General features: G+C 48.4%; 1 protein-coding gene and 1 long non-coding RNA gene across 8 annotated transcripts in view; both read right to left on the bottom strand.

Annotated features, from left to right (window-relative positions):
* LOC101825350 (nebulin related anchoring protein) overlaps positions 1-11,184 on the bottom strand; it is a 76,636-nt gene extending 65,452 nt beyond the window's left edge. For 4 of the 7 annotated variants that reach the window (XM_040742418.1, XM_040742444.1, XM_040742437.1 and 1 more), the window contains exons 1-7: positions 10,964-11,183; positions 10,553-10,647; positions 9,984-10,071; positions 5,652-5,756; positions 2,815-2,916; positions 1,352-1,459; positions 598-702 (exon numbers count right to left, since the gene is read on the bottom strand). In XM_040742418.1, coding sequence (XP_040598352.1) covers positions 598-702; positions 1,352-1,459; positions 2,815-2,916; positions 5,652-5,756; positions 9,984-10,071; positions 10,553-10,647; positions 10,964-11,035 — 675 coding nt within the window. In that variant the 5' untranslated portion in view covers positions 11,036-11,183. Of the gene's footprint in view, positions 1-597; positions 703-1,351; positions 1,460-2,814; positions 2,917-5,651; positions 5,757-9,983; positions 10,072-10,552; positions 10,648-10,963 lie in introns of all 7 variants that reach the window. The other 3 variants (XM_040742427.1, XM_040742450.1, XM_040742455.1) reach the window with 2 other exon arrangements.
* Positions 11,185-14,362: 3,178 nt separating this feature from the next.
* LOC121134241 lies at positions 14,363-16,176 on the bottom strand. The gene is made up of 3 exons (XR_005871302.1): positions 15,918-16,176; positions 14,686-14,757; positions 14,363-14,538 (listed from the first exon to the last, which is right to left on the bottom strand). It is a non-coding gene; the product is annotated as an uncharacterized LOC121134241 (long non-coding RNA).
* Between the last annotated feature and the right edge of the window lie 702 nt (positions 16,177-16,878).

Here is a 16,878-nt window from a genome sequence, read left to right as displayed (position 1 = left end):
ACCTCAGAAATCAGCCCCTCAGGTTTCTCTCACATGCGTCTGAGAGGCCTGACTGGGTTACAAGGATGATCCAGTGCCGTCTGTTGAAGGAGTTTTTGCAAGGCCCGTGGGGGCTGACTTGTGGCAGGTGACCTCAGAAAGCTCTTCCTTCCCTCTCCTCCAGATGATAAAAAATATGAGGGATCTTAAGGAAGGACCAGCATGCCTTAGACTGAATCACTGTTCACGTGTCTGTGTGTGTGGTACACGTCTATGTGTATATGTGTGTTCACACGAGGGTGGGTACACACATGCCTGCAGGGTCCTCTGCACATGTGACTGCCCACACAGAGAGGCCTGTAGCTGATGGTTAGTGTCTTCCTCCATGTCTGTATTGGGGCAGGGTCTCTCACTCAACGTGAAGCTCTCTAACTCTAGCTAGTCTAGCTAGCCAGCTTGTGCCCGGAGCCCCGGCCTCTGCCTTCCGAGCTCTGGGGTTGCAGGCAGGGCGGCACACTTGTCTGGATTTTGTAAGGGTTGTGGGGATCTGAACTCTGGTCCTAATGCTTGTGTGTGTCCACTGACCCACTTCCCCAGCCCTCCCACACCATTTCTTACGTCACTTTGAAGCTGTCCCCCAGCTTTGGCACGGAGCAGCTCAGGAGTGTCTGCCACCGGGGTGAATGTGGACACTCGCTCATCGTGGCCTCTCTTGTACTGAACCTGATAAGGAAAAGCCAGTCAAAGCCGTGACACGCCTACCTCAAGCCTCTTCGAGGACTCTGCCTTACAGCTCTCCAAAAGCTAAACCTTCGGGCATGCTCGAAACCAACCAAGTCTGTGCTCACGAACGTTATTTTTGCTGGTGTGCCAGCTTACGGAGTACCAGGCTCTTCTTGGTGTCACCAACTATCAACTCATGTGACCCTTTTAACAATCGCATCCAATGGGATGGTTATTTACCACAAACGAGAAACTGAGAGACAGAGAAGCTGAGTAATTGGACCAGAGCTACACAACAAATGTTTGGGAGAACCAGGATTCCAATCCTAATTTTCTGTCTCTAAAGCCCGAGCCCTTAACCTACAAGCTAAGACAGTCTCCAGGCAGATCGGCGACCGCTTTAAGAAAAGCCAGCAACCTGGAGAAAGGTTGACTTGAGTCTTCGGGTGAGTCCTATGGTCTCTGCATCTTCCCCTTTCCACACTTTGTAAGTGTGGCTCAATCAAGGCTCAGAAGACACAGTGTAAGGAAAATGTGGTTTCCCACAAGCCTCTACAATATTCTTCCGGCTCTCCTGGATGGCAGGGCTGGCTGCGCTCGTGTCAAAAGGCAGCATCGCCAAGGCTGCAAATGAACCCGGCGCTCTCACCTGGCTGGCCAGCTGGTTGGCTGTCTTGGCCCTTTGGTAGGCAGGTGTGATCATGGCTGGGAAGCTCCCCTTTCCTTGTGGCTGCTCATAGTCTTCTCTGTAGCCCTGCTGAAGAACCACAGAGGCATGACAACCACCTGTCCTGCATGAGAACTCATAAAACTGCAGCCACGTCAGGGACGCTGGACTCGTTCCATTCATGGGAAACACGTCAATCGCTGGGGTAAATTTGGGCATGGTCCTTGAGTAATACCATCAAGACTGAGGACCCACCGTCCCCAAGTCAAAGGGGGTCACCTCCACTGTTTACATGATATTATGGGGAGCCTGGCATGTTTCTCTCAGGTGCCCTTGTATCGTAACACAGCCATCAATACTAGAGACTTGGCTGGAACCTATCTCCAGGGAGAGTTCTGCAGCACAGGAAGGGAGACTGCTCATTTTTCCTCCTAACTGAGCAACTGGGGGATTAACTTTTCTAATGAGAAACATGACGTCGGCACTTAGGTTTCTCTTGCTTTCTGTTTTCCAAAGGAACAAGTTACAAAAACTAGCAGTAGTTTCCCAAGTAGGGCCTTCAACGGGGAGCTCTGTACAGAGCTGTAGAGAAGGGGCAAGGGTTCTTTCTGCAGTGAGGGTTTCTCCTCTCTACAGTCCAGCACTGTCTAAGCTCTCCCTCACCGTCCTGGGGGCGAGCAGTCTAGTGTAAGCCATCAGAACTGGCTCCTCCTGGAGCAAGAGGAGAATTTGTCTTGTTCCTTTCTATCTTCCAGAGGCCCTGGTGTTCCTCACCTCTTGACCTGACATGGCTTTGATCTCTGCTTCTGTCACTACAGTGACTTTTCTCTGACTCTGACCTCCCTGCCTACTGGCTAGAGAGAACCTTGTAGACAACCCTCAGAATCCAGGTTCTTCCTGTCACCGCCAGACCCTTCACTTAATCACACCTGTACAGTGTCTTTGATGTGCAAGTAACGGGGTCCGCAGAGTGGGACTTGGGAATCTTGGGGAGAGAGACATTGTGGTTCCTACCCGCTTCCCCTTCCTAGCTATTTTTTTTTGTCTTGAGCACTTTCTCTGGCTTAGCGTGTGGCTCTGTTTTGAGGGTGGCATGGCACTTTTAGAGATGGAGTATGGCTGTCAAAAGAAGGTCACTAGGGACCCGCCTTTGAAGGTCATATCTACTTCAGGTTCTAGACTGACTTCTCTGCCTCCTAATAGACACAGTGAACGAGTCACTGCCATGATTGACCGAGGCCCCTGCATCCATGAGACAGAATCAAACACCCCCATTTGTTTCCGTCAGGTATTTTTTTGTTTTTGTTTTGTTTTTGTTGTTTTGTTTTGTTTTTTTTTTTGCCACGGTGACAAGTGGCAGGCGTTCTGCCTACCACAATCTCAAAAATAAAGGAAAATGTAAGGGATTGATATCTACTGATTGTAAGTGGCTCATGAGTCCTTACCTCACTCACAGACTGAGCTTCCACCATCCTCACGATCTCAGGGTCCGGCAGAGCTCCTGGACACCAAGTGCCCCCTTCTCCATACCCCGGCCAATAGTCTCTCTATAAAGAAAGCAGGAACATGCATCTAGATGCATTCCCTGCATGCTTGAGTGTCCAACACACACACACACACACACCAGCCCACCCCACACTCCCCCAGCTCCATCCACACTCCCCTCAGCCCACCCCACACTCCCCCAGCCTACACCACACCCCAAGCCCACCCCACATGCCTTCTAGCCTACCCCACATTCCCTCAGTCCACCCCACACCCCCAACCCACCCCACACCCCCAGCCCACACATACTCCCACAATATACCCCACAGCATACCTACACTCCCCAGCCCACCCCACACTCCCCCAGCCCTCCCCACGCTCCCCCAGCCCACCCCACGCTCCCCCAGCCCCCCCACGCTCCCCAGCCCACCCCACATCCCCCCGCAATCCTTCACTGTGAAGATAATCTGTTCTCTAAAGGCAAGTTGCTCCTGCATGTAGGGTCTCAGCCAACCAAAGTGCTCATGTTTTTCAAGGCTAGAAAATGACCTAACATCTTGAATAACCTAATTCCCTGAGATCTTCTGTGTTACAGAAACCTTCCAAATACAATAAAGCATTTCTTTGCTCCTCCATGGGCTAAGGCTAGGCAGGGAGAAGTCCCCATAGGCAGGTCTGAGGTAAGTCAGCTTTGCCCAGAAAAACTTCAAAAACAGACTACTTGGTTTGTATCTGAAGATTGCCAATGGGAAAAGCAAAGGAAAAAGACAAAAAAAGAGAGAGTTTTTTCTTTTAAAATATTTTGCTATAAAGCTTCAGGAGTAAAACAAAGGAAATAAATAGCAACTAGAAAGCACGTGCGCGCTACACATACCATAGGGAAAATAAAGCGTTTTGAGGTGACCTGTATGAGAGAGCAATTGAAAATGAAGTGCGCTGGGACATCACGACCTCATTTTTCATTGTCTGTCCTAGGGAAACACCTGCTGTATCCAAAGGAAGAGTAACTGCTGCAACTTTATCATTTGTAAGAGCCCTGCCCACCAATAAGGTGACACCCTACATTTGGTCTCAACACACATCCACACTGCCGAAAAGAACGCTGATATACAAATAGCTCTCAAGAGTCTGTGGGATGGGAAGAAAATGAAGACAGCCCAAAAATAATGCACATTGGTTCATGGAAAGAATACATTGGTGTATAATTATCAATAAAAATAATAATAGCCCATGTTCTAACATCTTTGCATTCACCTGTTCTTTAATCTTCACAATAGCCCTGTGGGTTAACACGTTTTTTTTTTTAAGTTTACTTTATAGGTGATAAAAATTGCTTTCTGATTTGATTTGAGGCTCTTGCTCCACAGGAGGGAACTTATGACACACACGGATCCGGCACTGTGACCTGGTCAACATACCAGGGCCAGAGACGTCACTGGCACTAGGGGCATCCTGCTACTCTTCCGAAGACTGATGTTCATACCCACAGATTAGTGATGCCCTCAACCTTCACCAGACACGCAGCGGTTAAGGCACAGACTCATAACTGGTCCAAGCTCCAAGAACAGATGACAGTTGATTCATAGCCCTAAATGCATCTGTATCACCCCCTCCAAGGGTCAAGGAAAAATCACAGGAAAAGGGGAAGAAAGAATGTAAGAGCTGAAGGATGAGGAAATGGGCCACCATAAAACAAACAAACAAAAGTCTCTTGCAGCTTGGTGTGGTGGTGCACACCTTTAATCCCAGAGTTTAGGAAGCAGACACAGTATGGTTTACAGAATAAGTTGCAGGACAGCCAGGGCTACACAGAGAAACCCTGTCTGGGGGTGGGGGGACATCTCTCCGACCTAGCACTCAGGACTCACTACAGATATTATCTGCACAACACTGGTCCCAGCAACATCACACCACAGATGGGAGGAACCCATGACGTCACATCCTTCCCTGAGGGACTATTGGCCATTGATGGTTGTTGGGTAACTACTGGTAAGTAATCCACATTCCAGTAAACAACCTCCCACCCACGCTCATGTCAGTAATCTCAATTGAACTCTGTGAATCAGTCAGTCTGTCTGTCTGTCTGTCTCTCTCTCTCTCTCTCTCTCTCTCTCTCTCACACACACACACACAATCATGAAAGTTAGGAGGGTGACTTGAGAGGGCTTTCAGTGGATGAGGTAACAGGTGCCTAATAGTGACTGAAATTCATTATGTATGTGTGTGCAAAATAATAATAATAATAATTCAAAACTAAAAATTAATTTTTTTAAAAAAGGAGTGGCTAAGTATCTGAGCTCAGGACCTTCGGGAAGGGAGTAGGTGTGCCCAGATGTGAGTACTAGAAGTTAGAGATGGACAGGACATTGAGAGACAGGTAGCTGATTGATAGACACAGATCGGGCATGGTTACAAACAGACATATCAGACAGACAGAAGTACACAGTAAATTCTAGAAGGATAGCTGCAAGATTAGTCAGGTGGCCTCTGGAACTGAGTGGGCTGGGGTTGGAGGTGGTAGTTAAAGGGTTAGCTCTATGCACGTTAGATTCCTTTACATTGAGAAAATGCTCAGAAATAAACAGCCTAGGGATATTTAAGGAGCAGGTCATCAATAGACAGGCCATAAGAAGACAGGCCAGGGACATTCAAGAAACTGTGTCACTGATTGGCACACCGGACTGGGGACAAGAAACATGGAAGAGGGGAAGCCATGCCAGTGGTTTCCTGAGAAGCGATAAAATAGTGGTGATCTCCTTTTGCGAAGTCTGCATCCTTCCCTCTCCCTGTAACTCACCTCACTCGGCAGGGGTTGCCTGCTGGGTGCGCCTGCTCCCTCCTTGGACTTCATGTCCCAGCGGAAAACAGATTTAAACTGCTCGCCATCTTCTTGGCCGGTGATCTGTACAGTGTGCAAACCAGCATGGTCAGTAGCATTCCCGTCAGAGAAGGGTAAGAAAACGAGCAACGCGCAGCTAAATCGGGGCAGTTCTCCCAAGCCTCCACTAGGAGGCGTATTAGCGGTATTACAAAGCTCACCGAGTTATCGGTCCCACTAAATTTGGTCAGTTCTCCCAAGCCTCCGCTAGAGGGCATCTTAGCAGGGATTGCAAAGCTCACCCAGTTATCGGTCCCACTGAGGCCTCATTTGTGCCACCAACCAGGTGACACGGATCAAATTCCTGCTGTGTGTAAAGCTCTATCGAGTGGTGCAATTAAAAAAGCTAGAGGTGGCCCGGCTAGTGAAGGCACTTGCCACCAAGTCTGACGACCTGAGCCCAACCCCCAACACTCACATCGTGGAAGAAGAGAATTGACTCCCACGAGTGGCCTTCTAAGCTCCTCGAGCACACCCAGACACACATATGCTCTCGCTCTCTCTCTCTCTCTCTCTCTCTCTCTCTCTCTCTCTCTCTCTCTCTCTCTCACACACACACACACACACACACACACACACACACACACACACTAGAACAAGTGAATATGTAATTTTTTTAAAGCTAAATTCTCCACAAACCTAGCCCAGGGAAAGTCTTTCAACTTAGCTTTCTGTCTCGTTAATCCTTCACTCACTCCCCACTGGGCTAGATAAAACACTGGCTCTCTGGTCATGGAGACTCTCTGCCTTGTGTAATTCCATGTAAGTTTATTCCTTTCCTGCTTTGACTGGTAATGCCCTCCCAGTTGCTTGTGTGTGTGTGTGTGTGTCGGTGGGTGGGTGGGTGGGTGGGTGTGGGTGTGTGTGTAGCGTTAGGATACGAGTCAAGTTAATTCCCCCTCCCCACAAAACTATCTAGGCCACTCTCCCGCCATTTAGCTGTAATCGCCTATACAAACACCATTCTCTCCTGCGTGTGACCGCAACAGCAGTCTTTCCGCATTGAACTGCACTGGGGGGTTTTTGGAACTAAAGTGGTCACACATGGGCAACTCATTGCCAGACGCTGTGTTTCTCATCCACTGGTCTGTCTTTGTGTCTGTCCACTAAATGACTGAGGTGTTAATTACTTTTGTAGTAAATCTTGAGAACTGGTAAACTAAGATCTTCTGTTGTGGGCCTCAGAATGTCTCTGCTGTCCTGGGGCCTTCGCATTTGCACATCAATGTCACAGGTAGTCGGCAGTATCTGTAAATCGCCCTTGATCCAGACTGCGATGGCAAAGACACAGTGTGCTGATGTCATGTCCACATTCAGGTCAATTTGGGGAGAAGCAAAGGTTCTCAAGGAGAACTGTGGAAAGACCCACCCACCATACGAGAGAAAGGACAAGTTCTTAGGCCCAAAGCCAAGACATCACAATTTGTTGGATCAGAGATGGGGCCCCTAAATGTCAGTTTTTACAAGCCGAAGTTTAAATCCTTAGTTTTACAGACAATGGAGAAACAAGGACAGAGAAAAAAATTAAACCTAGGATTCCAGTTTCCTGTCAAGGGCACTTTCTTCTGTCTTTGAATTCCCAGGTCTGGTGCTGACTAGTGTCTGGTGCAGACCTACAGGTAGCTATCGATGCAAGGCTGGGACAGTTTTGCACACACCCTCTTTCGGCTCGGAGAGACTGTGGTGAGCAGAACAGAGCCTCAAGGCAGGGTTTCTGAAACACAGGCCCAGCTTAGCCTGTGTCTTGAGGGACTCCTTGAGCATGGCAGGACATTTCACAGCTGCCTAGTTCTCACCCACCAGATACAATCATGCCTCCCTCCCAGTTGTGACAGCAACAGATGTCCCCAGTCAGCAAATGTTGTCCTCCATGGGTAAAACCACCCTGCTAGAAAGCCATGACTTACGGAATAAGCAACATGTGGCCAAACCGAGAGACCACTTTCAGGAAGCTGCCCTTGCCCAACTCTGTAAGCCCTGAGTGAGAGTCACAACCACCCCGGGGAATAAGTGGCCGGGGGGGGCAGCTAAAGGCTGCAGACGCCTCTGACGATGCCGAGTAAAGCCGTTCTGTGCAGAAGCGAGCCGCGAGGCAGCATTTCCAGAAATCCCCTCCACTCTGAGAAAACGGGAGGTTCTATCTTAATAAATGCTTATGCTTTAGGGTGACATTTGTGAAGCACAGACTCACAGGCCTGTGACAAATGCCAGCTTGGAGTCTTTGCCAGAATTCCCCGTCACCACCATCCCTGGAGCACAGGTTGCCTTCCTTTTGAGAATTTCAGCACATAAGCAATGCATTTATCTCTTTTTGAATTGGCCGTGTCTCTCAGAGAGGTAGAAGGGTAGTGTTGAAAAATTCATTCATCACATGCCCTAGGGTAGCTCAAAGATTTGAGGCCTAGAAGGACCTGACTCCTCATTTCAATTTTTCCTAGTGGAAAAATAGGAGAACGGGTCCCAGTAATGAATTGTTTATATATACACGCACACTATACACAAGTACACACCATATACAACTGCCCGTGTGCATACACATGTACATCCATGAACAAAAATGCATGCTGCAATACTCCAGTATACACAGGAATAGGCTTGCATACCCACACAGACAGATCTACATGCACATACGTGCACACCACATATGTATATACACATGTGTATCTATACATACATACCACAAACACACAACACACATGAATGCGTGCATATCTATACAGCCGTGCATATACCTTGTGTCTGTAAGCGCATGCATGCCTAGTCACACTTGCCAGCACCCATACACACTGTCCATGTGCAAATATGAATTGTACACATTGTCACATGGTCATACAGACGCAGACAGACACACTCAGGCATTCTGGGAAGCTAGCACTCCTGCCTATGGTCTGAAAGGGAATGATAGATTACCCCAGCATCCTTCCAGATTAGGTCTGTCACTCACAGTTAAAAGGAAGGGTCACTGCTACCCAGGGAAAGGTAAACCCTGCATGCCTCGTTGTGTAACTGTAAGGTAGCCTTGCCGGCTGAGGCTTGAGGGAAGCTAGGAAATGGCAGGCAACGTAGGTCTCTTTGTACAGAGTGTGACACATGCCAACGGCATTACGGCAGAGACATCTGGATGCATGACGTTTTCGGGTTTTTCTGGCTTTTGCCGTTTGCCACCTTCTCAGTATGTGCACACGCGGGCCAATAATACAGACTCCCTGGCCAGACAGGTCCAGATTGGTACACAGAGATCTGGATGGAATTGTGCAGGTTGCATAATGTCTCTGAGCCTCCGGTTCCTCTCCAGGAGAGCAGGATAAGAATAGTACCTGCTCCCCTGGGTTGTGCTGTGTATAGACAGTAAGCAACTTTCCAGTCAGTGCCACACACGCCTGCTAAACACAAACTCAATGCAGAGCACTTGGGGAGCACTCAGGGAGCGACTGGGGAGCACTTCGGGAGGTCTGCAAACAAGGACTGCAGTGCCAAATGCAAGGGCAGCAGTGTTAACATAGTTTCCCAAGCTCAGTCCAGTGAGTGCCAGAGCCGGTGCCAGCGGGCGATACCAGGAAGGGACTCTCGGGCGGAGAGATTACTAGAGAGTCCTCCACCTGCTGGGTAATTCCTAAGTTTAGAAGCAGCAGTGTCTCATGGGCCTGGCGAGGGAGGGCCCGTGATTCATCATATTAATAGATGCGATGGCTCCAGCAGCTGGATGGGTGACAGATGCTCGCTGTTGGACGTATGCACACAGCACCCTCGTCTGCCTAGCCCTCTCACCCACCTCCCAAAGCAAACTTCATTTCTCAAAATATCTCTGAGCTATTCTCCACAGGGCAGGGGATGAGTTTATAGACAATTGTAAGCCACTATTCAGCTCCAGGGAGTTCTGGAGTTGGAGGGCTTTGGTTTTCTACTCCAAGATGCTGCAGAGGGAGAAAAGGGACTCTTCGTAACCTTTTTTCAATTATGTAAATTTTTTCCTATGTATTAACTGTATGCAAGGCCTATTATTACATAAAATGATATCACTGTGTCCTGTGTGGCCACACACAAAGATTATGTTAGAACCAAGGACCTGTGTCCTGGCCTCTAACTTTGCGGTTGGACAAGAGCAGCCTCAGTCACTAACAAGCACTCTGCGTGTGCATGGGGAGGAGGTGAACTGGACTGTACCTAGACAGAAATGCCTAAAACTCAGCAGGGGTCTGAGCCCAGGGATTCCCTAACAGCTGTTTCAAAAGGCCAAGCCCAGTGACTTACCCCACCCATGGCTGCCACAGGCTTCTTCAGGGTTAGGTTCAGAGGTGTGTGGTAGACACTAGTGAAAGTGTTGTTCTTAGGGTTATGGCTGCAAATGTAATGCAAATCAAAATTAGAAAAGTGCTTGATCCAAGGGGGAAAGTGACATCTTAGAACACTGGCCTCTTTTACGACAGATGAGCACAAAACTCAAGAATTCAGCTCTTGACTTCCCACTAAACCTTGCCCCTCAGAAACTCACACCAAGTAAATTCAACACACGTGGCATGGGGATGAGTTTCCACCCAGGACGGTCATGGATCTGGACATCATTTAAGAGGAACTTTTTAAGCTCCATCTAGGCATATCTTCAGCAGTTACACTGCTCTGCAGGTTTTATAATTTGACACTCCGTTACAGCGGGTGGAGCTGGTCTTTCACCTAAAGTCCCACATTAGGGCTCTTCCGAGACTAGGTATGAGTGACACCTTGGGGGGCAGGGTGCTTTGAGTCCAGCCTGGAGCTTAGAACCTGATACCCCAGTTGAAAACCAGAAGTCAAGCCGTGGCGGCCGGGTATCAGACACTTACGCGTGACAGTATGGCTTTTTCTGGTGACTCACGAAGTTATTAACGGAAAGCATCATCTTGCAGACTTCACAGTGGAAACACGCCTTGTGCCATGTCTGAGAGACACAGAAAAGACTCGGCGGTTAGTGCTGTTCCCCCCCAGGCTCAGGGGCTGGGAATCATTAGGGTAAAAAGTTGAGAACTGCAGATAAAATAAAACTAAAATGCACGAGCTATACACACACGAGTAGAATATGTTGGAATGAAACAGCTTTCTTCTTGAAGCAGCACAGAAGATATAGGAAAGCATGAGCAGAAGCTAAGAAAGGCAGACTGCGTCCTTCCCTCATCATCCAATAAAACTCCCTATGGGAGAAGACACATGTTCCAGCTACGTGTTCTTCCCAAAGACCACAGACCATCTCTACTGACCTGATCTATACAGCTGATCTTCTCAGCGGGGTAAACGCCATACCCGCACCTAGAGCAGGCCTGCACGCTCATCTTGGAGTGTGGGAGACAGGGAGAAGGAACAGGCAAGATCAAGGGTCCCCCGAGCCTTCAAAATCCCACCACTATGAAACGCCGCCAGACGGCTGGAGCCCTCAGAATCCAACTTCTACTTCCCTACGCTGACCTTCTGCTCTGGAGTCCCCAGCTGGTTGGTTTTAAAGCTGCCACTTACTCAAGGGACAATTTTGGCAACTCAGTCAGCACGCATGCGTCTGAGACAAGGTGGAGGTATTTCGAGCTGACATGCTTCTCAAAATAGAAAAGTTAACTCATGGCAGCATCGTGTTTACGTGAATTACCAAATCTTGGTGTGTGTGTGTGTGTGTGTGTGTGTGTGTGTGTGTGTGTGTGTGTGTGTGTGTGTGTGTGTGTGTGTGTGTGTGTGTGTGTGTGTGTGTGTGTGTGGTCAGACGCTTGGGCCTGATGAGCACTAGCTAAGATCATACCCCAGAAAAGGAACGTAAAGAATAGTCATATCCACTCTGGGAACGAAATTAGAAGAGCTGGCTGTATCGCCTCTGACTAACACAGACAAGACAGCTCCCCAAAACACGGGGGAAAAGGAGGGTTGATTCACCCTCTTGGAATCGTGAGTGCCAGATTGGAATTGTATCCATTTTGCAGTAACAAAATTAAGAACTTAGTAAGATACTCTCTGTGGGAACACCAGACCTTGAGCAGAGACCCACTTCCCCTTCTGCCTGGGAGTAGGCAGCTGTAAGACAATGTTTACTAAAAACAATACAATGCCTGGGGGCATTAAGTTCCTGGAAAAGGCCTGCCCGCAGAAACCACCCTGAGCTCGACCTTGTCCAGAGACTAACCGCCTCTTCTGCCACGCCCAGATCAGTTTCTGGTGTCAGAGCAGAACCAGCCAGGGTAGAGGAGAGAGCAGAAGCTTCTCTGGTGGGAGCCTTTCTTAGGAAGTTTTCTTGAACCTTTTTGGGGCCTGCTTAAAGTTTTCTTTACATCGTTGAACGAGTCTCTGTGTTGTCAATCCCCGACACCCTCCGCACGTTCTCGGACACAGGCCGCGCAGCAGACGCGACAACTCTCTGTGTTTAACTTCTACTGGAATTCAAAAATATGTAAGGACAAGTAAGAATGTTTGGTGTTTGTCCCAGAAAGTCCCAAGTGGTCTTTTGGCTCATTCCCTTCCCTCAAAGGTCCTACCAGGAGTGGCTTGGTGACAAAAATCCCTCCCCCTGACTTTGGGAAGTGTATCCTGCTTACAAGCAGCCTTATGACGTTCAGGGACACCCCCCGAAAAATGACAACTCCCTTGTCCCCACCAGGGCCCAACTGCTTTGAATGTCCTCTACCTGGTGTTTAGTCTAACAGCAGTTATTGCAGCCTGGAAATGCTAAATGCAAATGAATCCATTGTTCAGAATTGTATCACCCTCCACCCAAATACAAGACTACACAGTCCATGTTGCAACTTCCGTGTGTTCCAGGGTCTAGAATAAGGCCTGTCCCTTGGTGCTCAGTTAGAGCTGGTGAACCAATGGAACACACTTAATGCTTACACCAAAATACCTGCAGAGGCCAGATATGAAGCCCTACGCAACACCGCACATGGATGAGTAAGTGCCCCATGCACAGCAGGCAACACTCCTCAGCCGACAGATGCCAAGAGAATATTCATCACGGCCAGAGATTCTCCTTCTCCCATGGAAGCCAGAAACCTGGATTTACACATGAAATTTCCTTGATCTTATTTATTTATTATTTATTTATTTTTGTTTTTTTTTTTTTTTCGAGACAGGGTTTCTCTGTGGCTTTGGAGGCTGTCCTAGAACTAGCTCTTGTAGACCAGGCTGGTCTCGAACTCACAGAGATCTGCCTGCCTCTACCTCCCAAGTGCTGGGATTAAAGGCGTGCGCCACCACCGCCCGGCTTTTTTTTTTTTTTAAATAGAACACTGGGAGTAGAAAAACTATTAAGCGGAGCTAAGGTCAGTACTTTTATAGCAGACTATCTATCAGCTTCTGACCTTTGGCCTCCCTTCCGGGAGTTAAGGCTAGGCACGGTGAGCACAACCAGAGGAGGGGAGGAAGCAGCAAAGGAATAGGCAGAGGCCCTGGTGGGGGAGGGGCGGGAGGCTGCTGCCCTCCCAGCACTGGGCGGGGCCTTCCAGCAGGCACTCCAGGCTCAGGAGACTCCCTCTGTGAAACCACCAGCCTGGCCAGCCAGCCAGCACCAGGGACCTGGGTTGCTTTGCTGTGTGCCAGACTTCCCAAGCCCGACTTGGGGGTTAGGTGGGAGCCCCCCAAACCACGGGAACGAATCGGGGACAATTTTTCTTACGGGAAAAGCTAGGAGCATTTCTAACCTGTCAAGGGCTGACTGTGCTGCACGCACGGCTGTCCCAGCCTCTCCATCCCACTTGTGGAAACAAGGATTAGCTGAAACGGAAGATGCCCGGGTTTGATCCGTGCGTCTGCTCCGTGAGTTCAAGGGTGACAGTTTAAGGGTGCAGAAGCAAACACCTATTGCAAGGTAGACGCAGGCCTCCTCCACGGGGAGATGCCCTCCGAAGTTTGTGTCTTACAAACTCTGTTCCCAGCGTGACTTTGGGAGGTGGAGCCCAGCGAGTAGCAATTAGTGAACCAATGTCGCCATGGAGACGCTGAGGTTGTCCCCTCCTCCTTGCTCCCATCCCACCTGCCGAGGGGTGGCACAGCAGCAGGCCGCCCCAGATGCCTGTGTCAGGCCCCCAGCCGGTCTTCTCTGCAGAGCTGTGAGCCAAATGTCGCTCACGATGAGATGGTGACCCCGAAGTATTATTGTAGCTGCAGGAAACGGGATAAGACCATGGGTTCTGCACTTGGCTCACACCCCTCTTCTCTAGTTTTCTTTCTTAGTCCAAGCCCTGGCTCTCTTGGCTCCAAGGACTTGACACCTTGACTATCAGGCCACCAAGCTAGGGAAGCACAGCAGATTGCTCTGACCTCAGAGAGGGGTCCAGATTATAGGTGTCTTAGCCTAGGTTCTCCAGACAGCAGAAGCTGAGGTAAAGGCCTGTGTTCAACGACCTTATTTAGGGGGTAGTTTCATTATTATAAATCAGGAATCAGAGTGAGAGGGGCAGGAAATGAGGGGAGACAGTTGGCGTGAGATTGGTCCTCAAGGTGACCACGACCCTTATGACCCTTATCGAAAGTGCTAGGGGTTTCAGTTTCCATTTTAGTTTAGAATATTTACATATTTTATGAGATGTCTTAGGTAAACAAGTCATTTTTGATATGAAACTTATGTTTCATAACACTTTAAATACACAGCCAGTAAATAATTTTGTGCATATTTTTAATGATTTTGTGCGCGAAGCAGCTTTTCCTGGTGTGGAATTTTCCACTCATTGCGTCACATCCGCGCTCACAAAGTTGTGGATTTCAGGGGCACTAAGTTCTAGAAAGCGCATCAGGCCACATGACCTCCATCTTTCAAGGGGGCCACATGTGGCAGTCGGCTTTCTATGGCTGTGAGAAACATCTGAAAGAAAAGGCACAAAAGGAGGAAAGGTATGCATCGGCTTGGGGTTTCGGAGGGTTCCTTCTACGACTGGAAGATTCCGTCACTTCAGACCCAAGCAGAGGCAGAAATAGGGTGACAAGAGCAGGGTAGAGGAAAGTGGCTTACCTCACCAAGACCAAGAAGTCAGAGGAGAGGGCCAGAAAACACATATCCTCCGTCTTCGTTGCTTTTTTATTTCTGTGAAGAAATACCATGACCAAAGCAATTAAAAAAAATGAAACATTTAATCGGAAGCGTACAGTTCCAGTGGGCTAGAGTCCCTGACCGCCATGGCATGGAGCATGGCAGCAGGCAGACATGGCACTGATCACTAATGGAGAGCTGACATCTGGAGACAACAGCCACAGGCAGAGACAGACAGAGACAGCGACAGTGACAGAGAGACACACAGAAAGAAAACACGCTAACTGGGAATGGAAGGGGCTTTTGAAACCTCAAAGCCTGTCCCCAGTGACACATCTCCAATGAGGCCACACCTCCTAATCCTTCCCAAATAGTTCCTGATGGGGGAAGTCCTTCTGTGTACATGTTGTCTTATTGGTTGATGAATAAAGCACTGTTAGCAAATAGGGAAGCAAGATAGGTGGGACTAGGAGTCGAGGAGGATTCTGGGAAATGTAGTCAAGAGTAGGGAGCCGCCATGTGATCCCAGGAGGAGAGGGCACAACTAGGCATTCTCGGTGAGATAAGACCTTATAAAAATATATATTAGTAATTATGGGTTAATAATTAAACCAAAGCTAGCCATTAAGAAACCATAGCAAACGACCAACAGCTTCATAATTAATGTAGCGTCCTGCATGTTCATTTGGGACTGATGCAGCTCAGGGACCAGGCTGGAGGGAAAAATGCATGGTACAAGTTCCACTAACTGTCCAACAAATAGTCAAATATATGATCCCATGGGAACTATTCCCATTTAACCATCACCTTCTTCAAAGGCATGACCCCAGGGGCCCTCATCCTCCAACCAGATCCCATCTCCACATTCCCTGCCACTTCCCAATATGCTCAACTTGGGCTCCATCTACGGATTAAACCCCTCATTATGTCAAAACCCTCATGCCCTGATTGTCTCTGGAATGCTGTCTCAGACACACACACACAAGGGTGTGCTCTATTAATTCTCTATGACTCTCTCCACCCAATAAAACTGGCAATTAAAGTCCCGTCACACTCTATGAATGGCTGCCAGAGGAAGGAAGGAAGGAAGGAAGGAAGGAAGGAAGGAAGAAGGAAGGAAGGAATAATTGACCACCTGCTCTTGCTGGCGAAAGCTCACGAGTATTAACTCTGTGTGTGTGACAGAGGTCCCAGGGCAGCTCAGCCCTTCTTACCAGCAGGTAAATGCCTTGTAGCTGAAGGCCACCAGCACTGATACTTCATTGGGATAATCTTTTTATACGCCGTGTGAAGATTCATCTCTGTCCTTCTTCACCTGCCCAAGGAACCTTCCGATTGGTTTAATAAAAGAGCTGAACAACCAATAGCCAAGCAGGAGAGCATAAGTGGGACTTCCAGAGACAGAGGAACTCTGGGAAGGAATCTGAGGTGCAAGAGATTTGCCATCCAGGCTCAACGAAGTCAGACAGAAATACCGTGCTGAGAAGAGGTAACAAGCCACATGGCAAAACATAGATTAAGATAAACATTTTATTAGTATAAATATACTACATATTACATTAAATTAATACGATATAATATAAATATAAAATTAACTAATACAAATTAATTTAAGTTTTAAGAGCTAGTTGGGAACAAGCCTAAGCTAAGTCCAAGCTTTCATAACTAATAAAAAGTCTCCGTGTCATTATTTGGAAGCTCGCAGCCCAAAGCAGGACAAATACTTATATCCATATGATGATGGCCAGTGTCCATAGAGCCAAGACTGGGCCGGCACAGAAAGACACAGTCTCTCCCACCCTTTGTACCCACAAGTGAGGCTGAGAGCGGAGGGTCTGCTTCCCTGTCCAGTCAGCAGAGTCTAGCACTTGGGTCTGGTGACAGACACAGTGCTGTCTCCCCTTGGTGGGATGCTGTTGCCGTAATTCTCTTCCCAGCCAGGTCCCACAGCCACTTCAGCCCCAAATAAATACACAGAGACATATATCAATTTATAATCTGTTGGCGATGGCTAAGACTTCTTATTGGCTAGCTCTGTCTTTGTTTGTTTTTTGTTTTTCTTTTTGTTTTTTGAGACAGGGTCTCTCTGTATTGCTTTGGAGCCTATCCTGGCACTCACTCTGTAGGCCAGACTGACCTCAGACTCACAGAGATCCACCTGCCTCTGCCTCCCAA

The sequence above is a fragment of the Mesocricetus auratus genome, unplaced genomic scaffold (assembly GCF_017639785.1).
Source record: "Mesocricetus auratus isolate SY011 unplaced genomic scaffold, BCM_Maur_2.0 Super-Scaffold_4256, whole genome shotgun sequence".
Lineage (NCBI taxonomy): Eukaryota > Metazoa > Chordata > Mammalia > Rodentia > Cricetidae > Mesocricetus > Mesocricetus auratus.
The sequence above is the reverse complement of the archived record's forward strand: the minus strand, read 5'-3'. Positions and strand labels throughout refer to the sequence as shown.